Below are 18,439 nucleotides of genomic sequence, written 5' to 3'. Positions count from 1 at the left end.
TAATTGTAAAAAGTGAATAAAAAGAGCAAATATATACACAAACATATCTGTGCTTTGGTTAAAAATATATATGTACATACATATGTAAGTAGATATATTGTAGGTCGCAATAGAGTTATCCTAAATGAATCATAGGAATGCTTTGCGATAAACTTGGCTTGTAAATTCAGCCACCAGTTGCGATCTTTGTGTCTATAAGAGTGGTTACTCGAGTAATACGAGTACATATTAGTCATATGTCATTGTAATCGGTAAATTTTAAAACTCACAACAAAGTATTGCGTGTTTCAAAGCGCATTAATAAAATTATTTCAACGTCAACAAATATGGAAACATGTGATTCATAAAAACGGTGTACATATCGATCGAAACCTAATTTGTCTCCTCCCAAACCCCTTCCTGTGTTGCGTTAAATAATTTGAAATTGTGCAATTGTGATAAACCAACATATAAAACGAATCCCTAACAATAAACTTATATTTTTTAGTAAACGAACATATATATATATATATTTTTTTTTTCTACACTTATAGTTGATTTATACATTAAATAAATTTTCTATTAACCAGCAAAATAAAAAGGAAAGAGATTTTAAACGGTTGACGAGTAGAATCGAGAAAGAGACGAAAAATATTTAATAATTGATTATTGGACGAAAAAAATCTGGCAGTCGGAGCGATCGAAATTGGAAAGAAGATCGGAGTATTTTGTCGGTGTTATGTCAGAAGAAGGTAATGGTTTAAACTTGCAGGATATTGTTTCTTATTGCTTAATTCTATTTAAACAATAACATAAGTATTTTCTTCAAATACTATACATAGATTACGAACAATATTAAGAGTTGTTATTTAGAGTGCTTTCAAGTTGAAACATTTTTACACAAATGATCTTGAACCATAGTTAGTAACAATTGCCATTGACCTGTTCATGAATATGACCGTTTGACCCTTATTGTGTACGGACAAGGTAATAATCCAGAAAGAAAGTATAATTTTGTTTCGCAAGAGCCACACTTTACACCAAGCTAGAATTACGTGCAGAAATGATATTATTATGTTTAAAAGGAGAAAGTCAAACAAATTTCTGACGATGTAGCTCGAAAATAGTTCGTACTGGCAAACCGCCAAAACGCTCTGGAGTTAATTGCGTTGTGAAGAGCTGAAATCGCTTCTTGCTTTTTAATAAAAACAAATACATTTTATCCTGTATATATTTTTATATATTACACATGATCGTTCATTAGTTAATTTTATTATATACGTATAGATGGGAGGGGTCTCCATTGGCGATATTAAATGGGGAAGCTACCAAATAAATGAAAATTAGCTACGCAATCTAAGGGAACGTATGAATTCTGCAATGACTTTCTTAGCATTCTGACGTATTTACCTATATACGCAAGGACAGACTCACATGCCGCTAACGCTCATAATGCCTTATTGACTATATTGACAAAAATTCCGATCAATAACTCTTAAACAATAGCGACGATGGCATTCCTATATTATTGTTAATGCCTCTCTCTCTCTCTCTCTCTCTCTCTCTCTCTCTAACAATGCCATTTAATTCATACAATATGCATACGTACGTATACGTTTTAGAAAAATCAGAAAGACATAATGCAAGCGAAATTGGCGTTGAAGAATTGGAACAACTCCGGGACAAATACGAGGGGAATCTGACAGCATCCCTTTACGCTGGCACTATGCTCGTCGCTGTCATTGCGATAATTATCGCTCTAGGAATTTTATACGCTAACAACTACCAGGTAAGTTTGATGAATTTCATCATTATTTTTACGATTCGATCAGGTGTTCTTCGCTTGTAAATATACATACGCAGGGTGTTTCCTGAGAGCGATGGAACATCGTGCGAAGGACTAAACGTGCGCGGTATAAAGGACGGTTGTACATGGAAACGTGTTTCTGCAAAAATTGCTTGCTTGGTATAAAGGATCGATTATACGGTATACACACATACATATGTATTCTTTGTAGGTGAAATAGTAGGTGGGAGAAAGTTCAAAGTGAAGTTCAGTTTTGTTTTTTTTAAATACCTAAAACTCTATCGTTTTATTATAGTTATGAACTCGTAGAATTTTTTGTGCAAATTGTAGACTGACGCTTAGCACGCTGTTTGCTACGGATAACGAGCGATATCCCTTTGCAATTTACGCATCTTAAGACATTTTACTTAGAAATTTCGAAGGGAATCACGATTAGAAAAGGTATCTTTAATTACTCTGTCCCACTGTAATACAGAAAATCGTTGAATCATTGAAACCTGTAGCATACGGCAAAGTTGTCGACATTGCGTATAAAGTACAAAGGGCCATCTCCGTAGTATTGGCTGTAAACTTGAGAGATGCGAAGAAAGATAATAAGATAGGAGGCTTGTTATCAATCTTTTCTTTCCTTCTACTTTCTTTTTTTGCAGGATTTAGCTAAAGTGACTGTTCCTACGTCGATTTTGACGATATTATTGGTCTCATCGTTAAGTTTACTGCTTATAACGCAGTTACCTTCAACTTTAACGTCAGCTAGGACTAGACTTCTTATAGGCTTCATTGCTTCCGGCATCATAGGTGTTGGAATTGTGGTAATTCGCGCCTCCGTGCCCTTGTTTACTGCAATTCTTGCAATGATTGCCGTATTACCGCGGGACACTCGACAAAAGCCAACAATGCTTGCGATTCTACTAATTGTTGCACACTTGGCCGTACAATTCGCATTTTTCGATTACTCGGACTACTATCAGATAGCCCAGGTGTGCATCCTGTCTACACATTCGTTCTTCGTCTCGATGTTATTTACTGTATACTCGTATAACTGTTTCTTTTTGTCGTTTAACGTAGACATGCAGCGAAACTATATTTCTATTAGCTGCGGTTCTGTCTGGTTCGTATTATAGCGTGTTAACGGCGAAAGCGCACAACAGGACGTTCTCCAGGACGAAGACTGTAATCGAGTCCAGAATAAAATTGGAATGCGAGAGGGAACAGCAGGAGCAATTACTGTTGAGCGTCATTCCAGCTTACATCGCCGCTGAAGTGAGTTCACAACCGTTTCGCCTACATTAGCAATTTCGATGAGTAAAATGTAAAATAAGCCGCGTACTTGCGCGCATACACGTCTATATATGTTAAACAATTGAGATAGGTGAAAAGGAGTATTATGTTGAAAATGGCCGATGCGTGCCAGGAGGCTAGTATGCATCAACAAACGAGATTCCATGAAATGTATGTGCAACGGCATAACAACGTTAGGTAAGCTGAATCTCGTGTAGGGTCTAATAATGTAAAGAAGCCGAGTAACGGGAGAACGATTACGATTTATACTTATTTAAGCATTTTGTACGCGGACATTGTCAATTTTACACCGCTCTCGGAACAATTGTCAGCTTCGGATCTAGTGAAAACGCTGAACGAGTTATTCGGACGATTCGATCAAATTGCTCAGGTGAGATCATAATGGTTATTCCGCTAGATCTTTTTCTCACTATTGAACACTTCTGTTGATTCGAATTGTATTTTTTATTAAGAAGAAATCATACGGTAATCTGTTTTGTTAAAATTGAATATTTATATTTTTTAAATTAGACCAGATCGATAGAATATCTCGTAAGAGACTGAAGATATTAAACAAACGATTTGATAAAAGTTATTGTTAATTTTCACATGAAAATAATGTACGCGAAAAACATTTGGTCGTACTTTCAGGATAATCAATGCATGAGGATTAAAATTCTGGGAGACTGTTACTACTGCGTTTCAGGATTGCCAGTGTCACGACCAAATCATGCGTACAATTGCGTGAATATGGGCTTACAAATGATAGATGCGATCAGGTGAGGGAAGCAACGTATACAGGATCTACCGAAAATCGTAGTACGGGATATGAGGTCCCGTATGGAGTGGTTTCTCAAAGCTACAACTATGCAAACTGATCCTTCACAATAGTATATGAATATATTATCATACAAACAAATGCGTGTGTTTAGATTCGTTCGTAAAGCAACGGGATTCAATGTGGACATGCGGATAGGAATACACACAGGAAATGTCTTATGCGGCGTTCTTGGTCTACGCAAATGGCAGTTTGATGTTTGGAGCGATGATGTCACACTAGCCAATCATATGGAAAGTGGTGGTTTACCAGGGTAATTTATAACATGATATTACATAGATATATTGCATCGTGTTCGATTTCTATTGTTGTAACAGTTCGAATTGGCCTCCTTTCTTCCTTCAAGGAGGGTACACATAACTAAAGCCACCCTGCTTCAACTTGATAACCGTTTCGAGGTTGAGCCTGGTGATGGGGGGTCACGGGAGAGTTATCTTGCCCAACACAACGTTGAAACATTTTTGATAGTGCCACCAGAGGTTAGATTCAATCCATAGTTCTACTTCGGTCTTTCTAACAATGAGAACAATGAATATTAACTATGGAACTTTTATATTTGCACTTGACATTCGTAATGTCAATGTCTTAAATATTAACATCTATATTCCATTGTAGTCGAATGTTTTATTCAAATCTTAAATAAAAAATTAGCTAAGTGCAATAAAATCAAATGTATTTTATATACACATTTTTTAACATCGGGGAAGTGAAATTTTATGGTGAAGCGTCCGATTTCATTTTACTTGATCGACCGATTTTATCTCAATAAGAATATTACACACTTGTTAGACATTAAATTCAATAATTGTTCTTTGTGTTGTATTAGAAAACCAACCAAGAGAAACGCACAGATGATAATGGTGAATCTTCCCGCGGCCCTGCTTCTATACCATCAAGGTAAATTTGGCAAACATCATTTATCTATCTTATTCAGGGTGACAAATTTTTACAGCTGATACTACACCCGAAAAGCAATAAAAAAGTTCATATAAACCTAGGTCCGATTTGCAAAAATGGCAGAGGAAATTGGGATTTTTTTTTTTATTCAGGGAAACAGCAGTTTCATTCATATTATTGATTGTATCTTCCAAACGTTCCAAACGTGTTGTCACATGAGTAGTGAATCACCCTGTATTATCTATCTTATATTATTATTTATAATATATATATTATTCCTCTAATATTATTTCGTTCTATATGTTAAATTTAATTCAAAACCGTAATTAATATCTAGTTTCTCGAGACTCTTATCTGACTCGAATTCGCGAACGACAGTAACAATAACCCGGTTAATGCGTAAATTGCGCAATAAGATCGTCGAACATTTATTTTCAATTTTCAAATGATTAGAAAAGTAAATAAAAAAACGAGAAAGAGGGGCAATAGGGAACGCATGCGTTTCAAGTAATGTTTATCTCTAAACAGATTAAGGCCAAGCAGTAAAATGACTAAATATGTTGAATGCTGGGGTGCCGACAAACCTTTTGCCAATATCGCAGAAGCCACACTTGCTAAGAATATTGGTCTAACGGTAAGTTTTTGTTGAAATGATTAACGAGTTATAATAAATTCCTCTAAAACCTGAAGGAAGAGATATACTGACATATCATCAGGTGAAATTGATATTAAAAATTTGTAATTTCTAGACATTTGATAAAAATTTCGTTCAACTGAATTGGCTGACTGAATATACATGTGTAAGAACGAAACCGTTTCAATATTTTATTTCTTTCAGAGTATCGCCATCATAGAATCAAATCTTCTGGTAAATAATAATTCCAGCTGTTTTGTCGATATAAAGTGAGTAGTTATCCTTTCCTCTCTTCTTATCATTAGGTTTCGCAATCCTGCTCACCATATAATTGTCCTTATATCTGTTATTCATTCATGCACGATTATTTAAACGCAACAGGCAATGGTGTCAAGGCCACGAGGGTATGTCACCCCTTACGTACCGGTTTACTGACCGAGACCAAGAACTTCGATACTGTCAACAAACTGATGAACAATATTCTTGGTATAATTTTGCTTCAACTGCATTTTACTTTATGATATTCTGCATTCAAGTTATTTACTTACCGAGGTAAGCGCGTGTTGACCATCTAAAAGCCTTCTACTTATTGTACAGAGATGAGAAAATGGTTGACAAGACGCTTTAGCATTTTTTTAAGCAAGTGAAATTGCTGTAACACGATCTGATTCGTAAATATTATTGATAATCGAAATAAATATGTTCTGGTATTTATAATTTTGTAAGAGAATATGGATCTACATTAAACTCACGATCGATTAATCTTATTTCTGTGCGGTTTTCTTATAATCGCGAGAAACCTTTGGTAATTTTTGCGAACATTCAGTATTTAATAATCAAAAGCGAACCTTTCCTTTGCAGAAGCATTGCAGTTTACAGCTGTTTCCTGCCTGGCTTATTATTTCTCTCAATTTTTTCTCTCTTATTTTGGCTGAAAAACAAACCTGAGATTGAAGACGGATTGGGTAGATTAACTTCGAGCGGAGGGATCAGAATAACAACGTACTTGATCACTGTGCTTTTGGCAACTGCTTCGTCCATTCTTACAATTAGCCTAATAGATACCAAATACATAAACAAACACCATATCATATCAGTAAGTATGTAATCCATATGGTTGGAACTATTCTGTTTATACTGATAATTATCGTATATTTATGCATACCTGATATCTCATGACCAAGTATTGAATAATAATATCGAATCAATGTTACGCTTTTCGAGATTGTACATACAATATCAACAAGATACATATAACTCCATGTAAGCATATAATCAAATTTTAGATAAGACAAGGATGTAGCATTAATATAAAATTATTCTATTATTTCAGTTACACTTGTATACTGCGGTGATGTGCATGATTGTAGGTTGGACACATTTGCGTATCGATTTTCTGTTAAAATTTTGCGCAATGTTTCTCTCGGCAACAATGATCATTGTTGCGTTCTCGCAAACACCAACAGCACAGCTATATTACACGATCGAAGTTATGGGGTAAATAAAAATATTGGTGTCATACGAGATATTAGAATTATTACGACAAGCTGTACTTTACATACATACGAGCCGTTTATTCTGAATGTGGTCAAAGTACATTTACGCTCAAGTCGAGATATTTAAGGGTTTGCGTTTGAATAAATTTCAAACTATTGGTAGCTAACAAAATCATTTGTAAGGATGTATAATTTATCGACCCAATTAGCATTAATAACATTGTTTAAAAAATAATACATTTTCGATAGCTATAATGAACTTGAGGCACTTTGAAAATTAATGAAATAACTTTTCTAATTCCTAAAGAGGCAGCCGTCCGATTTAAAATAATTATGGTGTGCAGGCGATATACAGTCTAATAAATTCATTAAATCGTTGTATTTTAGGCTCTGTTGGGTATTTTTTTTGGTTAGTATTTTTAATGGTTGGCTTAGTTAAGATAAGATTTTTTTCTATTAATCAGCTAAATGAGATCATTCTATTAATTAGCTCCTTTTCGCTTTACAAAATCTTAGTGATTTTAACAAATATATTATTCACAATTTGCCTCAAAATGAAAAGATAACGTAGAAATGCAAATACTAAAATAGCCAGCTTATTTTTTGTAAAAAATGGACTTAGACCACTTTCAAAATTAATGGCTCACACAAAGATTGCTTATAATTATTTGAATAGCAAAAACTCGAGTATATGTATAATTTACTTTAATTCCACTATAAACGTGTAAATGTCTTGTGCTATTATTATTAGTATAATTTACGTTCTATTGAAATAATTAAGTAGGACTACTCTTTCTGCAACCAATTTTTATTACTGATATTAATAACTTCTTGTAAATAACAGTCTCGTTTCAGAGACCAGTTACTTCCTTTTTCACTGGCATGCAGAATTTGTAAACAGCGATAAAAAAATTATTTTCCAATATAGATTACACGAAATCTTGAACAAAAATCATTTAAATGTGTAGAAATATTGTTTTATTCATATATATTTTTATATAAAATGGCTATTTCGCCGACGATGACAGTTTTAATAAAACGACATTTTAATACACTTAAAAAATTGGTTTCCTTCCAGAAGTGGAAGTGATCGGTTTCGCATCGAGTTCTTAATTTTACATAACTTAAATTATTGATGCAAAGTTTTACCCATCAACTCTTGAAACGCTTCAAATTATTATCAGCGATGGTGTATGTATGTACATGTATCACAACTCTTCTCACTAATCATTTGCTTATTGAATTCTGAAACAATGAATAATGAATAATGAATAACGAACAATGAATTGATCGTAATAGATGGAACTTATCTTGCAGATACTATAATATTAATTATCACTTTCAAAGTAGTTGTCTCCTCGCACTAGTATGCCTTATACTCCATATCTTGGACAGACAAATTGAATACACTTCGAGGACAGATTTTTTGTGGCAAAATAAACTGAAAATAGAACAGGATGAAGTTGAGACAATGAGGGGTATAAATAAGATTCTTCTCGAGAATATACTGCCTGCTCACGTAGCAGAGCATTTCCTAACTAACGCCAGAGCAACCCAGGTAAATTCCAATTTTCCTAATCATTCTCTTTTTAACAGCAATCAAGAAAAGATGAATTAAAAATTTTCTACAGTTTTTATACTATTCAATTATTTTCATAGGATCTCTACCATGAAAGATGTAGTAGTATTGCTGTAATGTTTGCATCCATCCCAAATTATAAAGAATTCTACGACGAAACTGACATAAATAAACAAGGATTGGAATGTCTGAGACTTTTAAACGAAATTATATGTGATTTTGATAAACTGTTGCTTAAACCAAAATTCTCCGGAATTGAAAAAATTAAAACTATTGGTAGTACTTATATGTTGGCTTCTGGTCTTACAAATAATCCAGAGAAAGAAGATTCAGGCAAAAAGGTACAATGCACGATCTATGAGTCCTATCTTTACGATCAAAATCAAAATTACTTATAAAAGCTTTTATTTTTCAACTTTAAGGACCCTTCGAAACAGCAAAATCACAACGTAATTATTCTTGTAGAGTTTGCTCTTGCTTTGATGATGATTCTAGATCAAATTAATAAAGAATCATTTCAAAGATTTCAATTAAGAATAGGTGAGTTTTATCGAGATATACATAAATGTGTATCTATTGTCGTATTGTGCAATTTGAACATCTTTGTAACAGAAAAATTGCTTGAAATTACTTTATAAATCACTCTTCAAATGTTGCCTGTCAAGTATCGGAACACCGTACATATATATGTATATGTAAATTTTTCTTTTCAATGTTCGAAATTCGGAACCGGTTGTTTGTCCTTGTATATTATAGCTAGTATAATGAACGCTTTAGAATCGTATGATGACACGATGAAGAATAAATAGCAATCTGTGAATGTATGTAAATAATTTTATACGCAATGATATTAACATGTAGTTAATTATCAATTGTTAAAACGACTGCATATAAGGTAAAAAGTGTAGACGAACATTAATTTATTATGCAATGAACGAGAAAAAGGGAGATAGAGAGAGAGAGAGAGAGAGAATGAGAGAGGGAGGGAGAGCATGAGAGAGACAAAGAAGGCGAGAGAAGGTGAGAGAAAGAGAAAGGGAGGGAGAGAAAATCATAATAACAGGAATGAAAACAAACTGAATACGAAATAAGAAATAGTCAAGATTTTTTAGAAATTTGGTAAGTGAAAGATAAAGATATGTATATAAAGATATGTATATTTCTCGGAAAGGTTTGAATCACGGACCTGTAATAGCGGGCGTAGTTGGAGCTCAAAAACCCCAATATGATATTTGGGGTAATACCGTAAATGTAGCTTCAAGGATGGATAGTTGCGGAGAAATGGGAAAACTTCAAGTTACCGAAGACACAGCCAAAATTTTAATCTCTGCTGGCTACGAATTGACGTGTCGTGGTCCCACTTATGTCAAAGGAAAAGGAACCTTGATAACATACTTCGTAAGAACACCATTCGACGATAAGGAAGAAAATTCTTAATTTGAGACACTTTCATTTTGGTATAATTAAACACCGGAGATCTTGACGAAACAAACAGAAGGTGGAAAAATAAGGAAATGACTTTTGGTTTTGTGATGTCGTGAAAGACGAATCGAATACAAGCTTACATTAGTTCATATGCGTAGGTTACTTCTATTTGCTTTGCTTGCCATAGCCTATCTACTTTTATAATCAAATGAATTTAATTTTATGATTTACAATTATTATTTTACAGCGATTACATAATGACTAATTGCCACGTATTATACCACTACATAAATGCACGTAAGTAAATGATTCGGAAAAGAGTATGTGTAACCGTTTGCTCGTTCATCGCCTTATAAATAAGAACAAAGTATCGATTTTTAATACGTTTCTTCTGGCTGTAATATTTACATATGCATGTGTGCATATATATGTTATATGAAAAAAAAAAAATATATATATATATATATATTATATGATAAACAGATGAAATTATGCATAACAGTGACCCTGATTTTTCAAACACCACTCAGGTTGTAAGCTTTCAGCAGCGATTCCTCTTTTTACGAATCGTTCTCTGTGCCTAAGCATTCTTTGTTCTGCATGGATCCAAGTTGAATTTGGTTCTGCCCACAATCTTTCAGCAAGTGCTGCAGATCTAGGCCAAATCTTCGCATCGACTGTCACGCTATCGACTTGTTCTGTCCAAAGTGCTGCTTCACCTCCTGCAATAGGCATGCATACGTATACATATACGTATATATGTACATATAAAAACAGTTGCTTCGATTTTGGCTAATTTTATGGCCAATAGTATGAATACGATCGACGAACAAAAATGATAACTGCAGGCAATACCACTTCCTATCGGTTAACCGTCACCTTAGATAGAGCGGTTCCGAGAGAAATGGATTACTTGTTCTAAAAGTTTGGCATCAAAAATGTTAGGTAGCGAGGAAACCCGGTAAATTTTGAATTTACAGATTATCTCAATAACTGGTGGCTTGCGTGATATCATTATAAAGTGCTGTACTTACGTAAGTAGTGTCACACGAAACGCTAAAATCGTTGTGCCAGTCTATAAGACACTTACTAGTATCTTCATCAAATGTAACGATCCAGCTTGTTCCTTTTTTATTAAACTTCTTGCTCTTACAACTTAGATACGTCGAAAAAGAATTAAGTCAACATTGTAGAAAAATATTTACCTAATATAAGCTTCCGTTTACTTTCGAGACGTTGTGATCTAGCTATTCTCAAAGGAGAATTATCGTAAACGGTCTGCCATCCTTTGTAAGGAGCGCACCAATTGGTACCTTCACCTATCCAGGCTGAAAAGCTAAAAAAAAAGAACAAAAACAAGTATATACTAACGGAAAGTAGAAAAAGCCAGAATCAAAATTATTCACTTACCCACAGTCTAAATAGAGAGCATCGTAATTCGAAAAAATTATTTGAAAATTATTTCGCAACAATCTACCAATTGTAGGATCATCTTTTGTTGTCCAAATTTGAACGATGTACTTCGAGGGATCTAAATATTTAATATTTTCTTTATTAGTTAAGCCACTAGTCCATAAAATAACGGGTATGTCCTTTCCACCATTGGCGATTGTCAATTTCTCCAATGCTCTTCGTTGGAAGTAATCCCAAAGCCTATAGAAACTTGATTCCGTTAGATTCCAGCCATTGACAGTTCTCATCCAATTTGTAATGTCAGCCGAAGAATTCCAACAGTTTATATTAACTTCATCTCCGCCCATATGAAATAGATCTGGCTCAAAATCCTGTATCATGTCCTTGTATATTCCTTCAAGAATTTCGTATACTTTTTCGCTAGTCGGATTCAATTGACCACAAGGCGGTTCAACGCAATAACTTCTCCACGGTTCCGCTTTGAAACAGATAACCGTATTGTTTCCGACCTGAAAATGACAGAAAACAGGAAAATGCAATTTTTTTATGATATTTAACTATGATATTTGGTTTTGACAAAGAGAAAACAAATTACCCATTGCCATCCTTCTCCCACGTGGGCTGGAGCGTCAAACTCTGGTAATACTCTAATGCCACGGATAAGAGCGTATTCAACGATTTCTTTCACATCTTTTTGATCGTAAACTTTGTCAATCGCATAAGAACCGAATTTCGAAAATTTCGGCCACGTTTTACTAACATAAGGGAAGCTCTGTGAGTCAACGATATGCCAATGTAGTGTATTCAATTTGGACATAGCCATACCGTCGATCGTGCGTAATATTGTTGCCTTATTAATAAAATTTCTGCTAGTATCCAACAGCACACCGCGATAAGAATATACAGGTCCATCAACGATCGAGATTTCGTTCGGAATTTGAATCTGATTCCGTAAATTATCGAAAACGATCATTTGACTCAGAGTTTCCAGAGCATGCCGTACTCCAAAGTATGACTTCGCTGTAATCGTTGACTCCAACGTCTAAATATTACAACGTAAGGACAAATGGAAGAAACAAAATCGCTTATTCTTGAAGAAAAACTAGAATAATTTATTCTTCGGTGAGTGTCGCTTACCGTTTTGTCCACTTGTACTACAGTTAAAGTGTAACTTTCGTCCGTATCCAATGTTAATTTAACATCGTTAGTTTCGTTAAAACCCGTGTATCGAATGGACATGCCCACGCCGCCAGATTTTGCTAGTACGCCGCCTGTACTCCTTACATAGTTAATTAATAAAGCTACATTCTTCTCGAGTAGGTATTCGACCTTAGTCCCAGAATGTGTGGAAACCAGTAAAATTTTATCAGGATCAAGTTGAATCATATTCCTACTCAACGACAAATGACCAGTTGGTTTTGGCCATAGTGAGCTGGAAGAGTCGCAGAATAATTCGCACACTTCCAACGAGAATGGTGCAGTCACTTCTTTTGTGATCAATTCCTTTGTACAAAGACCACCCTTGCATGTATAATGCCATGGTGAACTGTAAGTAAAGTCAATCAAATTTTATTTGATTTCTTTTCTATACTTTTTCTTTCTTTCTTTTTTGTATTTAATTTACAGTATATTTGTGGTGAAAAATAAAAAATTTTTGGGCATTATTTTATTACAAATGACACTACTTCTTCTGTGTCATTACAAAGAGGTATATAAAAGTCTGTGCGTGTATAGGACTGAATAATTAAAAACATGAGTTTTTTTTAATTAATTAGAAAGCTGCATAATGGTACTGGATGGTTTTTAGTGTAAACTTCAAGTGTTACTTACAAAAATATTCTGATACTTTGCAAATTTAAATTAAAAAATGAAAATAATAATTTCTTTAAAGAAGTTATAGTATTTATGATACCCTTTAATACACTCTTGCTATTTTGTTTACTCGGAATAGAAAATAAGATCACATTAATGTAAATAACTGCATATACAAACGAAAGCTATATATGGTTTCCGCCATCGTCATCGTCATCGTCATCGTCATCATATAATGTAAGAATGATTACAATGCTTCCCGACACAAATACGTGATTTGGATATTCAATTAAAAGTTATGGCATTAGGTGTGTTTATCCTAATAAATTAGAATCAAAACTCTTTACAAGTGCACACTAAGTACTTTAAGTGCATACTAAGGTATTTAGTTGCGTTAATTTTGGCCAATTATGTGACAGCAATATGAAATAGCAGGAAACGCAAATCAATGATCATCCAACAAAAAATGATTTTATCTAAAGTCGAAGCTACTAGCCTTGGTCATCTGTTCAAGGTCACCTTTCCTTTTGGCTCTTATGCTTATAACAGAACGAAAAAGAAACAGAAAGAGAGACAGTGAAAGAGTCATGATTGTCTATACATATCTACAGAGTGTCCAATAAGAAATATCTCTATTCAAATAATCACCAGATTTTATCTTAGTCAGCAATCATTCGGAAAGAGTCACTTCTTGTTGGATCGTCCTCATTACATGTTTATATTATATATTTGTAACAAGCTTCATGTAGTATACGTAAGTACGTAGACAGAATTAGAGAAAATCAAATAGTTATGCGTATACTGAGAGAAACAGATTGCTTTGATACGTTCTGTATTAACATGAACGCGCTATCGGTCCTAAATAAAGTATTACGCGCTGCATAAATTTTTAGTACGTATCGGAACTGCATATTTTTTACTTCACATATACAAAGTCGTTGCCACAGTTTCTACCACCTGCGATAGAGCGGAGTTAATCAAAACAACATAATGTACAATTACTATATCTATCTGCCTGTCGCTTTCACCGCGACAAGTTAAAATGGAACAGGTCTTTCTCTCCTTCTTTCTTTGCGTGTGTTTCAATTTTTAACAGAGACTGATTACAACCATTAATATCCCTTCATCTCGTGCAGATTTACTTCGCATCTTTACAGTAATTTATGATATTGATTCACGTTTAAATAATACGTATAAAGAACTCAGATCTCGTTACTTTTAACATGTCTGTAAAATACGTTATGCATCGACAGAGTTGAACACATGGATACTTCTAAATATCAACATTTTAGTGTTATGAACATTTTTAATCAACTTTTTAACATTTATGTGTGTGTGTATAGAGGGGGGTAGTGAAATATAAAGAAAATATAATAATTGATCTTTATTTAGAAACGAGTAAGACTGTTTAAAATTAATTAAATTTTCGTTAGTTATAAAAATTTATGTACATCTTACCTAAACGACTCTTCGGCATTTTCACTTGTTCCAACTCGAACAACAAAAATAATAAGTAGGAAAGTTATCATGTTAATATTTCATGTTTCACATTCGCGCAGATTTGTCTTTCGAATGACTGACGTCGTCTTTGTTCGAATGATTTTATTCGCCTACTTAGCAACGAGAACGCCAAATCCACATTGATTGGATAGAAAATTTTTTAGGTGGGGGTATTAATGAATTGTCGGTTACTAAATTTTAATTTTATATTCCTTCCAAGGAACACTATTGATACCAAACGATGAATGTATAATTTAATTTATTCACTCAACCTTCGTAAAATAATACATAGAAATCATCCACGAGATCGTGATACGATTCGGTAATGTACTATTCAAATTAGTTTTCACACACTGTATCCTAAAATCATTTTTCGTGAAGGAAATTAAATAATTTATATTTGACAGTCAATAATACATGATCTTATGGGGCTCATTTAATATAAATATACAATTTTTTATAAACTTCTTTGCTTTAATAAATATTTATTATACAAACTTGTAATTAGAATTAAATAAAAACATTGACAAAAAGTACAAATGTATGTTATAGAATTTATTATGTTAGTTCATTCGTCTCCTCGTATTGCTCTATATTTAGCCAACTCGTGTGGAAAAACTCTAGTTAGTTCTACAAGCATATTCGCTTTAAATTTTCTGTAAGCATCAATCTTTCCTTTTACTTGCTCATTTTTAGTTAATGCCTTTTCTATACAGTCCTTGGTATATAACTGTGGATTTCTTCCTTGGTCAATGTAACTAAAAAGATACATAGTAAATAGTTAAAATTTAGCTGGTATTTTGTTAGGAGTATTAACGCTTTAATGGCCGCTCACACAACATGCGTGTGATAGTTGGAACAAATGTTAGTGTCTGCTAGCTAGTGGTCCTATAGTACCACACTCCCTGTACGATTGATGAACTTAAACAATTGTAGATATTACTATTGTCTTCGTATTTAATCACTACATCTTTGATTTTTGGTATAACAAGGCTATTAAAGTGTTAATGATTTGTTAACTTCTGTAAACTTACTCAAACACCTCTAGAGGCACATGAACATCTTGTACTTGTGACTTAAGCTTGTCTATCTCTTGTAATCCACTTACCAACCCTTGACTAAAATGAAAAAGTACGAATGTACATCGATCCATATATAATAACACATATCAGAAAATTTGATTGAAAGTTTCAATCTTTAAATATTATTTTATATGTGATAAATCTTTAGTATCAATCTTAATAAAATATTCATTTACAAACAATTATAATTAAAAATAATTACAATCGATACTTTCTGCTCAATCCAATAAGTGAAACAGAATAACTACTATTAATTTATTGATGCAATGAATATTTAATATGAGCATAAAGTATCCAATGTATTTGTATAGTACAAAAAATATGTTATTTGTAGATTACTCACATTTTTTGATTTAATACATTTTGTCCTTGAGGCTGAAAATCGCTCACTATAATACGTATTTGTCTAACATTTTCAATAAAAAGTTCCAGCTGCGTCTCCAAGTTTTCCAATGGAGACGCCATCTTTCACATTTCATAATATGGATATATTATATACATTGATTTCAATGTACATATGATTGATTGTATGTATATATATTCTAAACGCTTAGCAATACTGCTACCAACTTCGGCATTTCCATTTGACTTAAAATTCTATACTGTAGAATGTCAAACAAGTTTATGATTGACCAATAGAAAGCAGTTCTATATACAATAGTACTATTTGTTACTGCGAAAAAAGAACTAAATGATCAGTCATGCCACTATTCTGCTGTGTTTTGATCTGCAAGAAAGTTGAACATGGAGAATATATACTTGTATACAATTCGTCGAGGATAATATAAATATTCAAATTGTTTTATCGTTTGAAAGAGGATATTTTTAATTTGTGTTTACTTAGTAATCAATGGTAATGGGATGTAATTAATTACTGCATTGATAAATTATTGGACAATTATATTAATTTAAAGAGGATACATATTATATCTTTATTTTTACGATAATATGGCGTCAAAACACGTAGTTATAGGCAAGTTTTTTGTCGCTTAAAAAGTAGATAATAAATATTCGGAAATGATATCGATTAATAGGTTACGTTACGGATGAGGTTATGTAATTGTCCCAGGTGGTGGTACAGGATTTATCGGAACACACATAATAAATTCATTATCACGTAAAGGTGTTTCCTACACATGCATTTCCCGCATGCCTGGACCTAATCGAATATCATGGGTAAGATAAATTAATTGATACATTCGTACTATGAATATTTGATAATACCTTAATGTTATATCAATTTTATAGCATGATGTGGAATCTAATGGTTTACCTCAGAATACGACTGCTGTAATTAACATTGCTGGTCAGAATATACTCGATTTAAAACAACGATGGTCGGAAGGATTTAAGCAAAATGTTATAAATAGCAGAGTAGAAACAACAAAATCCTTGGCTAATGCTATAATACATACCAAAGCTGAAGCTTTTGTAACAATTTCTGGTGTATCTTATTATAAACCAAATGATACAGAATATACTGAAGGAAGCAATTGTGAGAAATATGATTTCTTATCAGGTATCTAATATAGTATTAATTCTCATATACATGGTATATTATCATAGATTACTTCAGTATAAAATAATTACTTTTCATATTAGAACTTTGTCATAAGTGGGAAGCAGCTGCACAACTTCCAAAAGATAGCAATATCAGACAAACTACAATTAGATCTGGAGTTGTATTAGGAAGAAATGGTGGTATGATTAAACAAATGTATTTACCATTTTTCTTTGGATTGGGTGGTTCTATTAGTAATGGAAATCAATACATGCCATGGATACACATAGTAGATTTGGTCAATTTGTTTCTTTACTCGATTGAAACAAACAATGTGCATGGTATATTAAACGGAGTTGCTCCTCAGGTAATTAGTTAAAATTGAAACTAAGTTTAATAAATAGGTAAACGAAATAAGCATAATTGATACAATATATATTGTTCATAGATTGTGACTAATAAAGAATTTACTAAAGCATTTGCACGTGCGATGCGAAGACCCGCTCTTATTCCTGTACCAAGTATTGTTTTGAATAGTTTTTTCAATAAAGAACGTGCAAAGGTGAGTGCAATATATATGTGTTTTATTGTTTCTTATTGCATTTGGTACTTATAACAACTACCTTTTAGATTATGCTGGAAGGACAGAAAGTTGTGCCCAAGCGTGTCAAAGAATTAGGATTTCAGTACAGATATCCAGATATTGATTCTGCTTGTGCTGAATTAGTTGGTAAAAATACTTAATTGTAAACCATGATTAGGTACTTAGTTATAGTAATATGTAATTATATTTTAAAACTAAAACTGACTTTTGATTTGATTAATTTATTTATTGCGTTCTTAATACATTATTGATTGGTGCTTTTTCTATAGAAATTCACTCGTGTAACGGGCGATTTTTTCTAAAGTAGTTACAACAGGTACTTTTATAAAGTTTTCTAAGTATCGTAAAATATTGCTTTCAATCTAGTCTTTTGTGTAAAAAGAAGAATTTTCTCCAGCATCATGAAGGTTTTCTTCATTTTCCTGGTCAATAACGCATGATTATCAAAATGTCATAACGTCTCCGATCAATAATGTTTTAATTGATGGAAAAACAATTGTGTCCATATATTTCCATTCCCATATGTAAGACATGCAACTATGTATCTCATTTTTTTATAAAATTTCCCTTGCAGATATTCAAATAATTTAC

At 33.1% G+C, this 18,439-nt stretch overlaps 4 protein-coding genes across 7 annotated transcripts; 2 read left to right on the top strand and 2 right to left on the bottom strand.

Moving 5' to 3' along the window:
• Nucleotides 1-570: 570 nt before the first annotated feature.
• Adcy2 (adenylate cyclase type 2 Ac76E) lies at nucleotides 571-10,354 on the top strand. Of its 3 annotated transcripts, XR_013102481.1 has the most exons (20): nucleotides 571-731; nucleotides 1,602-1,768; nucleotides 2,437-2,766; nucleotides 2,855-3,049; nucleotides 3,159-3,265; nucleotides 3,347-3,458; nucleotides 3,719-3,846; nucleotides 4,000-4,158; nucleotides 4,252-4,384; nucleotides 4,732-4,802; nucleotides 5,331-5,436; nucleotides 5,641-5,705; nucleotides 5,818-5,988; nucleotides 6,298-6,532; nucleotides 6,770-6,933; nucleotides 8,250-8,490; nucleotides 8,592-8,852; nucleotides 8,934-9,051; nucleotides 9,683-10,090; nucleotides 10,184-10,354. XR_013102481.1 is itself a non-coding variant. In XM_076904137.1 (19 exons), exons 1-19 carry the CDS (start codon nucleotides 719-721, stop codon nucleotides 9,946-9,948), a joined length of 3,042 nt encoding a protein of 1,013 aa, XP_076760252.1. In that variant the 5' UTR covers nucleotides 571-718; the 3' UTR covers nucleotides 9,949-10,354. The 3 variants fall into 3 exon arrangements, 2 of the variants coding, with proteins under 2 accessions (XP_076760252.1, XP_076760253.1); XM_076904137.1 differs by having other exon boundaries at nucleotides 9,683-10,354; XM_076904138.1 differs by lacking the exon at nucleotides 2,437-2,766 and having other exon boundaries at nucleotides 9,683-10,354.
• Nucleotides 10,355-10,411: 57 nt separating this feature from the next.
• On the bottom strand, nucleotides 10,412-14,757 carry Hexo1 (beta-hexosaminidase 1). Its single transcript, XM_076904910.1, has 6 exons — nucleotides 14,620-14,757; nucleotides 12,487-12,895; nucleotides 11,945-12,391; nucleotides 11,347-11,858; nucleotides 11,142-11,272; nucleotides 10,412-10,658 (listed from the first exon to the last, which is right to left on the bottom strand). The coding sequence occupies exons 1-6, from the start codon at nucleotides 14,688-14,690 to the stop codon at nucleotides 10,426-10,428; spliced, it is 1,803 nt and encodes a 600-aa protein (XP_076761025.1). The 5' UTR covers nucleotides 14,691-14,757; the 3' UTR covers nucleotides 10,412-10,425.
• Nucleotides 14,758-15,126: 369 nt separating this feature from the next.
• Med10 (mediator complex subunit 10) lies at nucleotides 15,127-16,238 on the bottom strand. Its single transcript, XM_076904916.1, has 3 exons — nucleotides 16,087-16,238; nucleotides 15,696-15,779; nucleotides 15,127-15,419 (listed from the first exon to the last, which is right to left on the bottom strand). The coding sequence occupies exons 1-3, from the start codon at nucleotides 16,206-16,208 to the stop codon at nucleotides 15,230-15,232; spliced, it is 396 nt and encodes a 131-aa protein (XP_076761031.1). The 5' UTR covers nucleotides 16,209-16,238; the 3' UTR covers nucleotides 15,127-15,229.
• A 214-nt stretch (nucleotides 16,239-16,452) lies between these two features.
• LOC143429348 (epimerase family protein SDR39U1) lies at nucleotides 16,453-18,072 on the top strand. 2 transcript variants are annotated; one of them, XM_076904914.1, is made up of 6 exons: nucleotides 16,453-16,596; nucleotides 16,778-16,919; nucleotides 16,992-17,262; nucleotides 17,346-17,611; nucleotides 17,693-17,806; nucleotides 17,875-18,072. In XM_076904914.1, exons 2-6 carry the CDS (start codon nucleotides 16,893-16,895, stop codon nucleotides 17,986-17,988), a joined length of 792 nt encoding a protein of 263 aa, XP_076761029.1. In that variant the 5' UTR covers nucleotides 16,453-16,596; nucleotides 16,778-16,892; the 3' UTR covers nucleotides 17,989-18,072. The 2 variants fall into 2 exon arrangements, with proteins under 2 accessions (XP_076761029.1, XP_076761028.1); XM_076904913.1 differs by having other exon boundaries at nucleotides 16,453-16,716; nucleotides 16,813-16,919.
• The last annotated feature ends 367 nt before the right edge of the window (nucleotides 18,073-18,439 follow it).

The sequence above is a fragment of the Xylocopa sonorina genome, chromosome 11, assembly GCF_050948175.1.
Source record: "Xylocopa sonorina isolate GNS202 chromosome 11, iyXylSono1_principal, whole genome shotgun sequence".
Taxonomy (NCBI): domain Eukaryota; kingdom Metazoa; phylum Arthropoda; class Insecta; order Hymenoptera; family Apidae; genus Xylocopa; species Xylocopa sonorina.
This window is presented reverse-complemented; position numbering and strand designations above follow the sequence as displayed.

Excerpts from the sequence above, each read along its gene's own strand:
- Adcy2 (XM_076904137.1), top strand. Across the intron at positions 5,437-5,640 it reads CTAAGAATATTGGTCTAACG|AGTATCGCCATCATAGAATC; the intron begins GTAAGTTTTTGT and ends TATTTCTTTCAG. Across the intron at positions 6,934-8,249 it reads TACACGATCGAAGTTATGGG|ATACTATAATATTAATTATC; the intron begins GTAAATAAAAAT and ends CTTATCTTGCAG.
- Hexo1 (XM_076904910.1), bottom strand. The coding sequence starts at position 14,690 with ATGATAACTTTCCTACTTATTATTTTTGTTGTTCGAGTTGGAACAAGT. Across the intron at positions 12,392-12,486 it reads TAGTACAAGTGGACAAAACG|ACGTTGGAGTCAACGATTAC; the intron begins GTAAGCGACACT and ends TGTAATATTTAG. Across the intron at positions 11,859-11,944 it reads TGGGAGAAGGATGGCAATGG|GTCGGAAACAATACGGTTAT; the intron begins GTAATTTGTTTT and ends TGTCATTTTCAG.
- Med10 (XM_076904916.1), bottom strand. The coding sequence starts at position 16,208 with ATGGCGTCTCCATTGGAAAACTTGGAGACGCAGCTGGAACTTTTTATT. Across the intron at positions 15,780-16,086 it reads AATGTATTAAATCAAAAAAT|TCAAGGGTTGGTAAGTGGAT; the intron begins GTGAGTAATCTA and ends TTTTCATTTTAG. Across the intron at positions 15,420-15,695 it reads GTGCCTCTAGAGGTGTTTGA|TTACATTGACCAAGGAAGAA; the intron begins GTAAGTTTACAG and ends GTATCTTTTTAG.
- LOC143429348 (XM_076904913.1), top strand. The coding sequence starts at position 16,692 with ATGGCGTCAAAACACGTAGTTATAG. Across the intron at positions 16,717-16,812 it reads GTCAAAACACGTAGTTATAG|GTGGTGGTACAGGATTTATC; the intron begins GCAAGTTTTTTG and ends TAATTGTCCCAG. Across the intron at positions 16,920-16,991 it reads GACCTAATCGAATATCATGG|CATGATGTGGAATCTAATGG; the intron begins GTAAGATAAATT and ends TCAATTTTATAG.